The 16,754-nt window shown below is 41.0% G+C and overlaps 2 protein-coding genes across 2 annotated transcripts; both read right to left on the bottom strand.

The window, feature by feature from the left end:
- Positions 1–1,159: 1,159 nt before the first annotated feature.
- On the bottom strand, positions 1,160–3,662 carry LOC147866743 (uncharacterized). Its single transcript, XM_087317217.1, has one exon. The coding sequence runs from the start codon at positions 3,612–3,614 to the stop codon at positions 1,215–1,217; it is 2,400 nt and encodes a 799-aa protein (XP_087173343.1). The 5' UTR covers positions 3,615–3,662; the 3' UTR covers positions 1,160–1,214.
- A 3,832-nt stretch (positions 3,663–7,494) lies between these two features.
- Positions 7,495–10,577, bottom strand: LOC147866742 (G-type lectin S-receptor-like serine/threonine-protein kinase SD2-5). The gene is made up of 2 exons (XM_087317215.1): positions 8,705–10,577; positions 7,495–8,540 (listed from the first exon to the last, which is right to left on the bottom strand). Exons 1-2 carry the CDS (start codon positions 10,511–10,513, stop codon positions 7,683–7,685), a joined length of 2,667 nt encoding a protein of 888 aa, XP_087173341.1. The 5' UTR covers positions 10,514–10,577; the 3' UTR covers positions 7,495–7,682.
- Positions 10,578–16,754: the final 6,177 nt, after the last annotated feature.

Here is a 16,754-nt window from a genome sequence, read left to right as displayed (position 1 = left end):
ACAAAACGCATCTAAGGCATTAACAAATGACAATGATGAGCATAAGTTAAGAAAATAAATGTACAAGATAACCTCAATCTTTTATATGATACATTAAAAAAGAGAGCTCCTACTCCATTCATTGTTGCATGTATTTACATGATTATAATTCAACTTCTCCTGCGGTTTCTGAAGCATGTCTCAGCTCTTCTTCTTCTAATAATATTAACATCCATTTGTCTCTCTGCAGTATCTAGATAAGACTGTGTGTGCCTCTCCCTTCCTATAAGCATATGCGTAACCACATCATCTGCTAAGTTCATACACTGGTAGACTAGGTAAAGACTCATATTTCACCACATTATTAGCTTCGCTCATAATGGATCAATGTTACTTGCGTGTACTTGGATAAGTGTGATGGTGGAATAAATCAATGCATCAATTTGGAGGTCTATTAACCCTGCTTGTCTGTGTGTAAATTTATGGTTATTTTTCTTAATAGCTTGCAAAATTCACTTTGATTTGAAATGTTTAAACCTGCTGACTTGATTGTCAGTGTCGTCTATTTTCATAAACTTGTTGGGAGACTAAGCTGTAGTCCGTCAACATACTATCATTCTGTAGTTAGAAGCATCAATACTTATTTCATGTTGTGCATTTAAGTGGCTATAAGTTTTCATCACACCCATTTCCCGCAACAAAGTGATAGAAACATGAAGAACGTGTCAAATTCATTGCTGTCTTATTGGGATTGTTGCGATCAGAGCCCCATCACTGGGCAACAGAAATATGAAAGATATGGGTTATTGTCTGCATATGAATCTTGATAATGCACAGGATAAAGAATTATAGAGTAATATTTTCTCACAATTATAACAGATCTAAGTTTCTTCTATTAACTACATAAAAAGACCAAGCAAAATGAAGACCTGCAAGTTCCTATTATATAAAACCATTCCTTCAAAGTTCTTGAGCTATTTTGTCTGCTTTCATGTTACATTCCTCAACTAGTGAGGAGTCCTACTCAATGTGAACGACTTAAGTTTGGTATCATTATGTTCAATACCAAAAATATATGAAGACGAAATATCATCTCGAAGCAAACAAATGCTCAGCCGGCAAAGTGCCGTTAACCCCCCCACATGCCACCACTCCCTCCCTCCCTCCCTTACCAGATACGAAAATAAAACAAGTTCCATTCAACTGTATAGTCGTAATATATGTTGGATTTTGACCTAGTTCAATCTACACCTCTTGTGTAAACCAGTCTCCCCATCATAAGAGCTAGAAGCACTATTTTCATTGTTTTCATGCAACTCTGAGGACCTTTGCCCATCAACATTAACAAATGGACATATTGTTGGTATAATCACACGAAGAGGAACTTCACGAACATCAGCTTGAGGTGGAAATATTCTTTCTTCATCTAGAACATTTTGCACTATATTACTGGATGATGTGTTTCTCATTGGAGTGTTACTATTGTGGCGAGGTACTGATCTCACAAATTCAACCAATCTTTGCATATTCGCCCTCAAACCATCTATGCTATTTTGAATAGCTGCCAGATTATCTGCTGCCGTTTCTAGAGTTTGCCTAGCTCTTTGATGTAGCTCCCTTGTTTGTGGAATTCTGGAACTATCGATACGAGGGGTTCTTCTTGCCATTAGCCTTTGGGCTAACCTTGTCGATCTTCTCTCAAAATACTCTTGTTGTAATGTTTGTGCAACTCTTAGCCTTTCCAAAATTATATTAGTGTTATTAGATTCATCCAATGACTCATCAATGCTTTCTACAATAGTTGCATTGGTTGATCCAGGCAACTCACTATGTATTCCATCCTCCCAATGGAATCTTTTCTTGCTTACCCGACGCGCACTGGGCCGAGGCGGAATATTCGGATTGTGAAATAAAGATTCTCCAGCCGGGGAAGACCCTCTACCATAGATGGGAATTATGGCCTCATCTGAAAGTAAACCTTTACAAACTGGACACTTCTTTGTTATCGAGTGCACATGAAGCCATTCATGAAGACATGGCCAACAAAAGAGATGTCCACAACATGTCACCACTGGTTCAAAGGCCATCTCGAGACAAATATTGCACTCAAATTCAACTCCTACATTCCCATTCACATTGTCTTTTACATCCTCATTATTTTTATTGCTGATGTTTGCCAAGGCACCAATGCAACCATCAGAGGGTTGTACATCTAACTGAGAGGCCATTGAATCTTCATTTGTGGACGTCCTTGAAATCCTTTGAATATCCAATTGTGTTCTAAGGCCACTATTCAATGGGGAAGGCTGTGATTGAGCCCTTGCGAGGACCGAAGATACTCTTGTTCTCGCCGTTCGCCAATGCAAAGGACTACAATTAAATCTTCTATTCCTCTCGGAAAGCAAAGCTTCATCATCATCATCTGTACTGCGAGACATAGATTCCATAGGCATATCTGTACTTTGAATAGCCCTTTTGGTAGTAGGCATACTTCGAAGGTGAAGAGCCTTAGGATTAGTGCATTCTCCCAAAGGATAATCATTCATCAGGGAGGAAAATTCCAATGATCGCTGTTCATTCATTAAAGAAGATCCTGATAATCGCCGTTCATTTAGGAGTGGGGTTTCTGATGGGTGTCTTCCATTCATCAGGGAAGATTCCAATGACCGACTTTCATTCATTAGCAAAGACCCTGATGATCGCCTCACGTTCATTAGGGAAGATCCCAATGGTCGCCTTTCATTCACTAGGGAAGATTCTGATGATTGTCTTTCATTCAATAAGGAGGATTCAGATAATCGCCTGGAAGATCCCCATGATCTCCGTCCATTCATTAGCGAAGATCTGGGTCGATCATTCATTTGGGAAGATCCAAAAAATCGCCGTTCATTCATTAACGAGGATCCTGATGATCTACCTAGAACATAGTCATTTGATGGTCTATGGTCTGATATTCGATGAAGGCTAGTGTCATCCCGATACATCTCACTTTCGAGCAAAGCCCTCAAGTGAGTAGAATCAGTAACTTTTCTAGCATCGTTGTCAGGAAAATCATTTCTCTTTCTAGCATTAGTATCATACAAACTGATGCCTTTTCTAGATTCATTATCATGAAAATCCATGCTCTTTCTAGCACCATTGTGCATATTTTCCTCTTTCATTTCGGCACCAGAATCAATGAGACCGGAAATTTCTGATGCACCGTGCAGAGCAGACAAAGCTCTGGTGTGGCCAAAATCATCATATGAGGCCCTCGTTGAATCATCATATGGGTCTGAAAACCTACTCGAATCATCAGATCTAGACAATGCCCTAAGTGAATTGTCAAGTGAACCATCACCCAAGTTCGGAGTTGTCGTTATCTCTGATGGATCTCTGTTAAAACCCCGGATAAACTCGGGAATTTCATCTCTCTGTGTGCTCATTGCTGACATACCTGGATCAAAGCGTGGGAAGTTTTGGCGGGAAGCTTGAGCAGGGAAAGAAGAGGAAGAAGAAGGATCCAAATCTTCTTGCTCAGAAATCCCTAAGGCGAGATGAAGAGCGAGATGGCCGTCGAGAGGAGATGGATGCGCGTTTAGATCAAGATCTTCTTCTTCTTTGTCTGCGTCCATCATCACTTCTTCCATTTCCATATCTTCAGACACTTTTAGTTAGATAAAGATAGTAGATATCTTAGATGGATGGATGGCTCATATATATAATAAATAGTACTCTACAGGAGTGCCTAAATGAGCTAGTTGTTTGTGACAGCTAGTTCTAGCTAGCTACCATAACATGCTTTTTCCATGACAAGCTTTGGATTCCCCAAGTTGCATGATGTTTGTTCACAACCCTAATCCCCAAAGAGTGAGAGAGCATGGCGGCCACAAAGTCACCATCAATGCCATCGTTTTATAGGTCTAATCTTTCATGAGCAGGCTCATAACCTTATGGAATCAATCGGGTCATATATTATTCGCGGACAACAATCACATATATGAATGCATTTTACATATCTACCCTTGGTCCCGTTGTCCTCGCAATCATCATTATTAATCTCAAAATTTTTAATTTGTCTATTAGACTTAAACCTTACGGAAACAATGAAACCCTTAGACAAAACCGTCAATTCATGGATATCTACATTGTTGGACTCACTTTGGATACCCACCCATTAGGTCAATGGACCATGGCCCTTGGCTTCATCTTGTTGACGTTGCTCTTTATTTTGTCTCGTTATTGTGAGCATATGGATCATCGTTTGTAGATAGGTTCACGGTTTATCATAATTTATTTAATGAACAATGGTCTAGAAGACATTGGTCCATCAATTAGTGGATGGTCGAATGATTAGACAAAACATAGATAGGTCTATGTAAAAAAATCGTTTCATTAGCTCATGCAAACATGCATAAATGACAATGTTTAGATAGTTCTATGGCCAAACCATATCTATCAAAATGAAACTTTTCATGGAGTTGTCACATGAAATGATGCTTTTGGATCACTCTATGCCCAAAGCTATAAATATCTAAAGTACATATTACTTGCTTCACAACATGATCATGGCTTGGTTGATGGCTTGCTGAAAGGTTCATTCAACACGGCATAGAGCAAGCAACTTGGTGGCGTGTCGGTCAACTTGACAACTGACTATTGGTCACATGCTCTAAGAAAAGAAATGGAAAGAAATTTGAGCATAAAGAAGGCAAACATAGCTTTGATAGAGAAGCCATAGAAGGTTGTTCCAACAATGCCACAACTCAATTCCATCTTTAGATTGTGTTAGTCAAATGTACATTAGATCAATGTGTCCATGGCTAGAACAATTTGGGTTCTATTGTAGGGGATCAATGACATGGAAACAATTCAAAGAAGAAGAACTTGGTTAGATGAAAAAAATTCAAAGTATAAGTGTTTATGTACCAAAGAGTCAAGATAACCGCAAGAACTACTTCTTAGATCATAAACAATTTTACAATGAATTTTTGCTTTATTAATTTGTCCCTCCTACCTCGTAATAAGGGGCCCTTTGATACGTTTCCTATATGGTTAAGGTTAACTTTTAAGTATGTATTGCCACTCGGCAAACATGTTTTAGATCGTAGTCTACGGGCATGCCATTGTGTTGGATGTCTAATGGGTTGTAACGTTCATAAGTAACAATTAATGTAATTTATGATTGGCCTCCTATAAGTTTATAACTATAAAGAACCAAGTATCAAATTAAAATGCTATTATTATTATTATTTGTAATTAGCATTAAAAAAGATCCAAAATAGACGCTGATGTAGTCGACAAGCTTTAATAATCACATGCTGGAATTGCGTTGTCAATATATTTGATTCTTCATTTGCAAACTTCCTTATAGGAGAAGACTAACATGAAGAATTGATTCTCTTGTTCTCAAGTTTGTTGATGTTGATGCTCTCTCTCTCTCTCTCTCTCTCTCTCTCTCTCTCTCTCACACACACACACACACACACACACACACACACACATTTTAGAGGTTTGTTAACAAGCAAGTAACCCTATCAATCCTTTTATTCGACTAATCAAAGGAGTAGATTTGTGCTCCTCTTGCATTGTCATTGGTAGAGTTATGTTCCTAATAAACCGTTGTAACCTCTTAGCGTCATCACAATGTGTAGGAACCTTTGTCTTTTCTCAATATAGAGTCTACTTTATCTTATGTTGTTGACATTATTCCACTAAGTGTGATTACTCATTAGTCACAAAGTGTGTCAACGTACATGTGTCACATCTACCATTTGCTAGATGTGTATGATCGACAATTGTTAACTAGCAACTAACATCAATGTTGCATATGTAAGCATGGTAAGCTTGATTTGACTCAAGGACATTTGAGGAAATCAATGACCACAACAACCATGATTTATGATGTTAAGAAATTTGGACACTTCCTAGTAGCATACCGCTTCTCTTTCAACGTAGATCATCGAGCAATGTTATATCTAGTAAAAAAGACTTACTCAATTGGGAGAATGTCGTGATGGATTATGAACCTCCTTGAATTTGACTTTAAGGCTATTGTTAAGAAAGGGAATGATCCTATCCTTTTGCGTCCTACTCATGATTGTGTAATGTTTGCCAATGTTCTCTTTGGATATTAGTTCTTATGCAGTTTTTATTTGCAAGAATTACCTCAAAGTTTGTATCTGGTAGGATTCAAATCAACAACTATGGATTCTGTGGATCTAGTGCCCTTCTATTAGGCAACACTCGAGCCACAAAATACGTGTGGGCTCAATCCATTGTGGGAGGCCAATTGTTATGTGCATAGCCATAATTGATCATGAGTTAGGTATAGTTCCAGAGTTTTCACTAATCTTGTGATAAGTACGTATGGGTTAATTTGTAAGGGAACGAGGATATGAATTGAATATTACAATTCATAAGGTGTGAGATAACCATTAACTGTGTTACCACTTGACCATCTTCACATGACACAATCAAGACCGAACAAACTAGGGTCTAGGATTTTTGCCCATATAAGAAGGCTAGCTACTTCCTTATCAAGGAAGTCTATGTTGAGAGTTGAGACTATGTTAATGTGGCTAGGGCCCTTGTTATCTAAAGTCAGTGCCATCATTACACAACTACATGGCATGTATATCATTTGATGCACCATGTGCAACCAATGCCAATGACCTAATGTTTTTTGTCATATGAGAAAGAGATGGAGGGAGGTAGATGATACTTCCAATAAAACTAGAGACGCTAAAAACACAAACTACGTAAGAAGTTCAAGGTCAAGAAGACCAACTTTGCTTACTAAAGAAATATTTGTATGGCTTGAAAGGATATCTCACATTGTAGTACGAGTGGTTTGATACCTTATTCTTGGAAAATGGCTACTTGAGAAGTGTTTACTTGTGCATAGTAGAAGAAGCCCACGGACAGGTCCTTCATTTACTTCCTCATGTAAGTTGATTGCTCGTAATAGCATAACAAATCAACAATTTTAAAAGTTTAGTTGGATGGGGAATTTAGCCACATCTTGCAAGGAAATTATGGGGAAGAGAGAGAGAGAGAGAGAGAGAGAGAGAGAGAGAGAGAGAGAGAGAAGCTCCAACATAAAAAAACCTCTAATGAAGTGTATCTACATCATTGTGTTTGGTCAAATCTTGGTACATCTTGAGCCTTGGTCAAATGTATGGATGACACTTGCTGCATTGTCCCAATAAACTATGGTCTTTGTGATTGCAATATATTCATCAAATGTACGAAGCAATATTTGGTTTCAATTGTGCTTTCTAACCGGCATAGTTCATCCAAACAACCCTCATCAAAGCCAAGTTCCCTGGATCAAAGTTTTCTTTCTTATTATTGAAAGAATGATTCTGTGGTGAGATTGATAGACAGGTATAACACAAAGACCAATACTTATGGCTCCAAAGGATTTTGAGTGATGCCAGACATATTTCAAATTTCATAGTAACTCCACTTGTAACAATTCTAGGTGGATTTCTTGAGAGGCCATATTGATACACATACGTGTATACATATCTTCTTCACTAATGCTATATGCAGCATACTTCTATCACACTTGGAGCTTCCATTAATTCCAAATCAACAACTCAAATTAACTAGTATACATGTATACATATCTTCTTCACCAATGCTATGTAGCAGCACTAGTATCATACTTGGGAGCTTCCATTAAAATTTCCAAATAACTAACTCGAAGCCCCAACTAACTAGTTGGACGCAGAATCTCGAGCTTGAACATAAGTGAGTTCCAAAGGAGGATCAGGGACCTGAAGATGCTGCTCTAGCATCCACAAGATTGTGCTCATCGATGGCCGGGATGATGGATTCTGTTGAATGCACCAGAATGCTACATGGATGAGCCTCTTCATGCTCTCCGCGGCTATGGCATGGAGGTAATCCTTCACTTCATCCAGCAAGTGCTTGTCAATGAGAGAGGTTATGTCTCCATTCTTAGCTTGCTTCACCGCCCATGCCTGAAAACAGAGCCCATCCTCGCAACCCACCATGGGATCGAGGTTCCTACGGCCTCCCAAGAGCTCCAAGAGCACCATTCCGTAGCTAAAAACATCACTCTTTTCTGTGAATGGCAAATCCAAGACCAACTCGGGAGCTATGTACCCGATCGTGCCCCGGATCGTACTCAGGGTATACGCTTTCTCTCCTTCTACTCTCACGATAAGCTCGCTCAGCCGGAAATCTGCTAACTTTGCCCTAAATTTGGCATCCAGCAATACATTCCGTGGTGTCACATTCAAATGGATGACTTTGCGTTTGCTTCCTTCATGCAGAAAGGTGAGTCCTCGTGCCACATCTACAGCAATCCTGTATCGTACCTCCCATGGCAACGGATTTCTATTCTCCGCTGTAGTATGGGGGTTATTCCGGAATATCCATCCGTCAAGACAACCATTCTCCATGTACTCGTATACTAGAAGCCGATGAGTTCCTTCTGCACAGAAACCCCTCAGCTGGACAAGATTGACATGATTCAAGCTGCCCAAAGCAGCTACCTCTGCTCTATATTGCTCCTTCGTAAATGAGGCTCTGGTTGTTCCTTCGGATAACTTGATTAATCACATTAAACAGAGTGTAATTAGTTTAAGGCATTTGGCCATCAACTGGATTTAGATCACATTAAACATGAGTATGGCCAATGAATCAGATGGAATGCGGAAGGAAGGCAGACGGTATGGTAAATATATATAATATACGGACTAAGTGGGCTTACCCTTAATCGTTTCACTGCCACTTTTATTGCACTGCTAGTGTTCATATTACGCATGTTCATGTTGGTGCTATCATTCTGATGTCGTTGGATGAGACCTTCGTATACTGTACCAAAATCCCCTATGAATAGCTTCTTGCTGAATCCCTCTGTGGCAGATTCTAGGTCCTTGTAAGAGTATCTAGGAAGCAAGCCGGGTAAGCTGTCCAGGAAAGCCTCTTCTTCTGAATCAGGGTACTCTACCGCCTTCCTTGCTAGTCTCTGACCAATGAACACTCCGAGAATGGCAAGGCCAGTGACCAAAGTTACACCTAGTCCAACACTTAGACCGATGATAACATTCTTGGAGATTCCATTACCATTTGGAACACTGGTAGCAGGATTCTTGGAGATTCCATTACCATTAGGAACACTCGTAGCAGGTAAGTGTGCGACCCTGAGGTATGCGGTGACACTGGGGTTACCACCGGATTGCATGGTCTGCACTTGGTCATAGAGATGGCAAGCCTGGTTGGTGTTGTCGTAGAAGGCGGCTGTGCAAGAGCAATTGGGCAAACATAAATTAGTGCATTCGGTTGCGTTGTTCACTATGTGAGAGTCCATGTATGTATTGGCAAAGTACTCCACCCCTGGCACCTGGAGAAATTGATGTTCCATAGCTATGCTGCAATTGAGCGGAGTGATGAGGCGACATCCCTGTCGAGGATCTGATGAGTCGACTTGGGTGAAGAGATCTGGACAGCTGCAAGTTTGGACAGAGCTACAAAGGCTGTTTACACTGCAGTAGGAGGGCAACTTGCAGTAAGTGCTGAAGAATCCCTTGAAAAGTTCATTGTCGAGTTGGAGGCCTTTATCAGAGAGGAGAAAAGTGTTTATGTCACCCGTGGGCATGAGACGCAGATATCTGAAGCCCGAACCCCCCAAACGGGTGCTAAAACTGAGGCCGTGAATTGTGTACCCACCAGATTGTGCTAGACACTCGGGAGTAATCGCAGAGTCTTCTTGATCCAGAGTCACCCCGGATCCATCTGCGTTATAGATCACCACAGTGCGATTGCAAGCAGAGTGTAAAGCTCCACTGAGGTTTCCGGCAACGCCTTCTGCATAAGTGACGACTGCATAGGGTATACTGGTCTGTTGTTGATCGAAGGTTGCATAGAACACAGGGCCACCAGGCTCTTCCCTGAGGGCATAATGCCCTGTAGAAACATCCTCTAATGAGAGGCGCGCAGTGACAGTGTGGTCAGGCGTAAGGCTCTGTCCCGTGAGCATAACATCTGTAGGGTAATCGTAGCTCTGCCAGAGGGTTGAGTTCCTGCTATCTTGCATCACAAGATTCCCCGTGCTATTCATCAGGACCCTATATATTCCTGGAGGAGAAGACCAAACTACAGTGGTAGAGGAATTAGCATTAATAGAATTATTGGCAGAGCTTCCATTGATGTTGGTGCTAATTGAGGTGTGGTCTTCGAGTATGATCTGCTTGTTAGGGTAAATGAGGTTTAGGGCTGCGTTTGGCGAGACAGGATGGTCTCTGTTGGCAATCCAAACGACCGTTGTGTTGAAGAGGGTACTGAGGATGACGAGAAGTCGTTGTGTGTTGTTTTTATATGGTACGAATTGCCATGCGAAGGACCCATCCTGACTAAGAAGGATCTGAAGGCCCGTATTCTGTGCGTTGGCTATGGTGGTGTTGCGATCAGGCATTAATAATTTCTCTGGAATCATGGCACTGTAAGATGGTATGAGAATTAGATGCAGAGAAGCAGCCATGACTGCAAGCGTGGGCAGCAGAGTTGTGGGACTGGCCATATTGGAATGTGGATGATGATAAATTATAATCGCCTTTCAACTGATATTAGGAGGAAAACAGGCTAAAAATGGATTCACTGTACAAAAAGAACATACTAATACGATCTATGCCATATGCGTACTTTTTTTTTCTTAGTCCACACGCTACCTCCTTCTGTTGTCGTGGTGTTAAGACTTTTATGCAGGACATTTCTGCATTGCAAGCTTCCATGGCAGCTTCTCTTTACGAGAGCTTTTTTTGCAGTCGTGTGTAGGGCCAACACGCGTAGATGCAGAGACTTAGCATTTCACAGCTTCGACATGCATCTGTTATATATTGTATACATATAAATTCTTAAATTGCATAAATCAAATTCTATGTGTGGATATATTCTTGATAAAGAATAAAAATCAAGCAATGTAATGTAACGTATTGTGAATTAACGTGTGATATTATTATAATCTTTAGTGATCCTTCAGCACTACAAGCACATGCAACTATTTATATCACATTGTGCTTTTACATGTAATTTCTTATAATAATCTTTAGGGGTCCTTCAGCACTACAAACACATGCTAGTCTTTGTAATAATCCTTCACCACGAAGGCTCTAGCCGAGTCTAAAAGGCCCAAAACTACTCTTCCCAATGCCCATATTCCTAAAGTCTACCCTCTTTTCTCCCACACAAACATATATGTATATACATAATACATATAACACAAACATAAATACTTGCAAGTGGCATATATGTCTACAAGATGACACCCATGAACACATACATTTTCCACCCATGCACATTGACATTCACCCATGCATACATACTACAGTCTATCTCCAATATTTGCACTATACACATTGCATAACTATATTTACACATAAACGCGTATTCTCACACAGAAATTTATATCTACAAGTTCATAAAGCCTCATTATTGCATAAGCAAGCTTACAATACAACACTAGTGTTTACATGAGATGTTTACATTCTATAGGCATTCAATAACCTTGATGTTTTTCATTGGTCTTGTTTATTATACATTAGATTAAAGAATTGTGTCTTGAACCACTTATGGTAATACACTTAGATCTTTCTCTTTTTTCTTTTTCTTTTTGACATTGTGAATTGCTTGATAGTATTTGTTTGTGTCTTGAACCACTTATTGTAATACGGGTAGAACTTTCCCTTTTTTGACATTGTGAATTGCTCGATAGTATTTGTTTCATCTGTATCGAAAAGATGCAACTCATCTATATGCACCAAGTGGCAGTCTATTTTATTAAGGGGGGACATCACATTCAACTTTCTAGAAAGGTCCAACAAATGAGAAAATAACGTCTCTTTGACAATGACTCATGTTGCGACAAATACAGTACAAAATGTGAGAACCCATAATAATGGTACCTAGGCAAATCCTTTGTGGGTTGAATAGTAGTTCACCACCCAAGCACAATGTCATACAATTCACTAGAAAATGTAAACCCAACCAAGTCAATAGAGGAGGCCAAATTCTATAGAAAAGCAAAGTCATCAATGGTCCCAGCACCCAAAGTTAAAGGAGACCCAAGTCACCAATATATTGACTGGTAGGAGCAAAGTCCATGAAACTTCATATTAGTACTTCGAGATTTAAATAAGGGTCCTTGCGGTGCTAATCACCTACAACTCCATATTTAACCTTCATTACCATTGTGATTAGTGCTAATCACCGTCTCTAAAGGTGGGGTGAAGAGAGATTAACAGTGCAAGAAGGGACGGAGGGATCCAATCATAACAACATTATGGAAAAGACTACGCCAAAACACCAGAAACCTCACCGCTACACCCAGCAGAGCTGGGATTCCAATTATGTGAGAGAAGCATGTGAGAAATCCATGGCAGCTCTCGAAAGCTCGAAGGTGCTCCCGGAGAGTGGCGGTGGTGGCCATGGGCTCTCCCACCTGATTAGGGTTAACAATGTGGAGAACCTTTTCTTCATCAACAACAAGGGAGTGGATTACACACTAGTATGGTGGTCAAGCAACGATGCGAGCATGGCGACTTCTTCGATAGGGCGAGAGTGGGGTAGCAAAGACATCATGCTTGATTTGGGAATCCATGGATGCTTGACTCACGAGCAGAGATCCGAGTACCTTCGAGATGCCGCCAGCTTTAATGGCGGGGCTGTCTACCTGCTGGAGCTATATAATCTCCCTGAAGAGGAAGCCTCAGATTGGTTGCAGGCTCTGTCGATATCTGCAGATCATGATGCCGAGCCCAGGAGCCTGTTCATCAGAAATTGTCGGTTCGAGACTTTTGATCTCTTGAAGACCCTGAGGAAATGCAAGGGCCTCAGGGATCTTTCCCTGCAGTTCTGGGAGAACATCAGTGATGACTGCGTGGAGATGCTGAGTGGCCTCCCTTCCATAGCTACTCTGCACATAGATCAAGTCAAAGTATCCCCAGAGTTTGTTGGGAAATTGGCAGACCTTCGTCCCTCGCATTCCTCCCTGGCCGCCTCTCTCCAGCGCCTGGATATCCACGCAGTCTTCACGGAAGTGGTGAAGCCTGCATGGGCAAGGAGAAGCTTCTGTGGATTCCTGCAGCACTGGCCTAAACTCGAAGAGCTTACCCTAGTACCCCATTCCTTCACAGAAGAAGATCTAATGGATTTCATGGATCTCCTAGCACAGTCGAAGAAGATGGAGAACGCCCCTGCATCTCCTAGTGCTCGATTATACAGCCTCACCTTAGGGAAATTCCCTGATGCTAATCTGGAGCTAAGGCGAACTGTGGCTGCAGTGGTGGATGGACTTTCACGGTCCGGCCTTCCATTCCTTGAGTTAGATGGTGTGCATAAGATGGATCCCGCCATTGAAGCCCAACTCTTGATGAACCAGCGCCTGTTCATGCTGGGAGATTATCTTGAGAAAGTACCCGCTAATTCCATGCGCCTGTTCATCTGTGGGGATCCATATGCAGGAAAGACTACCCTCCTATCCACCATGCATTCCATCTATTCACGAAAGAGAGCTAAGTTGAGAGGGGTTTGTACCTGTGGAGGTATCAAGCGGGACCGGACACAAGGAATCGAGGTCCGAGCCATCAAGAAAGACGGAATTCGAGTGTCTCTGTGGGACATGGCAGGTCAACCAGAGTTCCATGCTTTTCATGATTGTATGTTCCCAGACATAGGAACAAGCTCTTATCAAACTCCATCAATGTTCATGTTTGTTTGGAGTCCCATGCACAGTGAAACTAGCAAGAAGGGAAGGAAGAAAGAAATCAAGGAGTTTGAAGACAGCTTCAGGTACTGGCTCAAGTTTCTCGCCTCCAAAAGCCGGCAGTCTAATGTTGCTCTTAAGGTGATCCTGGTGCTCACACGAATGGATCAAATGGAGCTCGTCTCACGTGCTCTCTCTAGCTCCATTAATTCACTGTGATCCGAGTTCAGAGAGGTCATTCACATCATCAATCCTACTCTAGAAGTGGATGCAAGGCAGAGGGATTCTGTCAAACCTGTGTTAGAATGCATTTTCCACACCGCCAAAGAGATGCTCCAAGGTGTGGAGGTGTACGACATTTGCACACAGGTAAGCGAACATTTATCCAAGTACATGAAGACATCGATGCAACGAATCATTCGATGGTCAGAATTCAGAGACATATGCGAACGCCAACTTTCCATTCCTCACGACGAAGTGAAATTAAAGACGATTGCCTTGTCCTTGAATGAGTCGGGGATCATCATATATGTCAACAATATCGCGCACATTGTTCTTGATCCTAATTGGTTCTGCAATCAGATCATAGGCAGTCTCATTCATTTATCAGAATCTAAAGAATCTAAGGGTACCATGGAGATTCGCGGATTTACCCACCGAGATTTCCTAGAGGCCAAGTTGGAATCCATTACCAAATCTTATGTGAAGGGCTCTTTATTGGTAGAGTTGATGGAATCAATGCACCTATGTTGCAGAGTCCCAAATAACCTCAACGACCCAACAAGCAATGGGGATCGTCTTTTTATCCCGACTACATTGACAGATTCTCAAGAACTAAATGTGGGTTTGAAACAACTCCAATGGAGATCTTCCACAAGCTGTTCATATGATAATACCTACACATACATGGGTAGAAGGCTAGAGTGTGAAAACAAAGAGCTCACCTTTCTCACACCAGGATTGTTTCCAAGGATACAAGTGTTGCTTAATAATGAATTCCAAGATATCAATGGAGATGCAGATTCAGATGTGGCGCTCGGCAAAGAGTTCATATCTATTTGTATGCTAGATGTAGAGATCATTGTAGTGTTTTGCCAAGGGCAAGCCGACCATGTGATCGATGTGCTCATGAGGACGCAAAACAATAATAAAGTAAATGTGTGTAGGAGCTTAGCTTATGTCGTGCAACATATCATTGACACTTTGATACGAGTATGTGCCCAATCGAGGGGCAATCAAGGAGTTAAGCTAATTGAAAGTGTCATTCGGCCAGGTTGCTTGGAAGACCCATCAGCCGCACATGTGAGACAAGATCAATGTGTCAAGATGAGTTCATTGAAACAAGAGCTTAAAAAGCAACTTGAGCAAGGTCGCCCAACGGAGAACCTATGTCACCTTTGGAAAGAATCTAAATATGTGAGCGCTGGCACAAAGGATCCCCTTCTCGATCTCCTAGGACCTGACAATTACTCCAAGGTCTACAAAGAATGGTTGGAGGAAGTGAGCGAGAATAGTGATGCACTTTTTGGAAACGAGGAATGCTCTCTAAATCATAATGCAAAGGCGATTGGCACTCTAAATCGCATAGAGTCAAAGATTTTAAGTGACATCTATTTGGAAGTGAACCCGGAACCAAAAGATCAAGGAGACGTGGATGTATTGTTCATGAAAGACATGGTGAGAGAAATCTTGAAGGAGATGTATAGCCTAAAATCGATGGTAGGAGGGTTAAGCGACAAGGTTGATGTAATGCATAAAGAGCTGGAGGCAATCAGGAATGAGGTTTTGACAAAAATTAAGAAAGATGTAGAAAGGTTTTTGAATTTAGAGATGGGGAATGAATGTCATAAGCAGCTCCCCCGTTTCATTCTCCCCATGGCTGAAGGTGTGAACAAGGTGAGGAAACTAGTGACTTCTCTGATGGATGCTCAATCAGTGCGAATCGAGCTCTGTTGCGAGGATCGGACATCACCACATCGAGTGGATGGCCAAGAGGGGATCGCCCTTTTCTCACTTTCAGCGAACTCACTCTTATGCAAAGCTATCCCATATGTTGATCTTTTTCTCAGCATCTTGAGTCTAATTGCTCAAGTGGGTACTGGCATTTCATTTGGCATGCCTGATCTTTCTGGCCTTGTTCACAAATCAACACGAGAGTACCCTAAGATCTCTACTGCTCCTGGTTCTAATGCATATCCAACATTAGGGAAGTCTAATAATAACAGGTATCCAAGTAAATCTGAGTCTTTGCGAGAATGGCGAGAGTGCTTGGCAGCCATATTGAGAGAAAATGGGGGTATAACAGACGAGAACATAGCCAAGAAATTCCTGCTCAAGCGTGCCATTTATAAAACAGATGGTAGTAATCAAGTTGCATGGTTATGCGACAAACACTATAAACGACAAATGCCTTTCCCACTCAACTAAAGAAAAAGAAGCCAAGAAGAACAAGATGGAGGACTTGCTTTCCAATTCAAGAATGTTTTGCCCCATGAAACAACATATATGTTGACCTTATTGGAATAGCTAATTTCTTATTTAGCCATAACGCTGCTACTTGCCATAAGTGTAACTGTAAGACTTTTCATATATCCATATAGTATTATAGACTTTTTACATAGCTTGCTAATAGCTATGATAAAAACAAATGTAACATTTATTTGAAACCACATAATGTTATAGAAATATAATGTAATCCACAACAAAATAGACAAATATATGTTAACTACACAAACCCATATCACATTATACAATGCACTTATATTTCTACACATGTCATGATGTGATATATTCCTTCACCAACAATACCATACACAACAGTGCATATGGTGTGATAGTATGAAGCACGCGCACCACAATTGTAATGAACAATGTGGCACAACTGAAAAACCACATCATTTACTACATATATGGAAACGAAAGCAAGTCGTCTAAGATTGATTGCTGATAAAAATCCACTTTGGGAAAGAAGGCATGCAGCAATTGATGGAGGTATGTACAAAGAGCAAAAAAGAGCTATTAATCTACATGGGTGGGAATCCGCCATATCAAACAAACACAA

The sequence above is a fragment of the Azolla caroliniana genome, unplaced genomic scaffold, assembly GCF_043228905.1.
Source record: "Azolla caroliniana isolate FFs.n. ecotype wild unplaced genomic scaffold, voAzoCaro1.0.p SCAF_3, whole genome shotgun sequence".
Lineage (NCBI taxonomy): Eukaryota > Viridiplantae > Streptophyta > Polypodiopsida > Salviniales > Salviniaceae > Azolla > Azolla caroliniana.
This window is presented reverse-complemented; position numbering and strand designations above follow the sequence as displayed.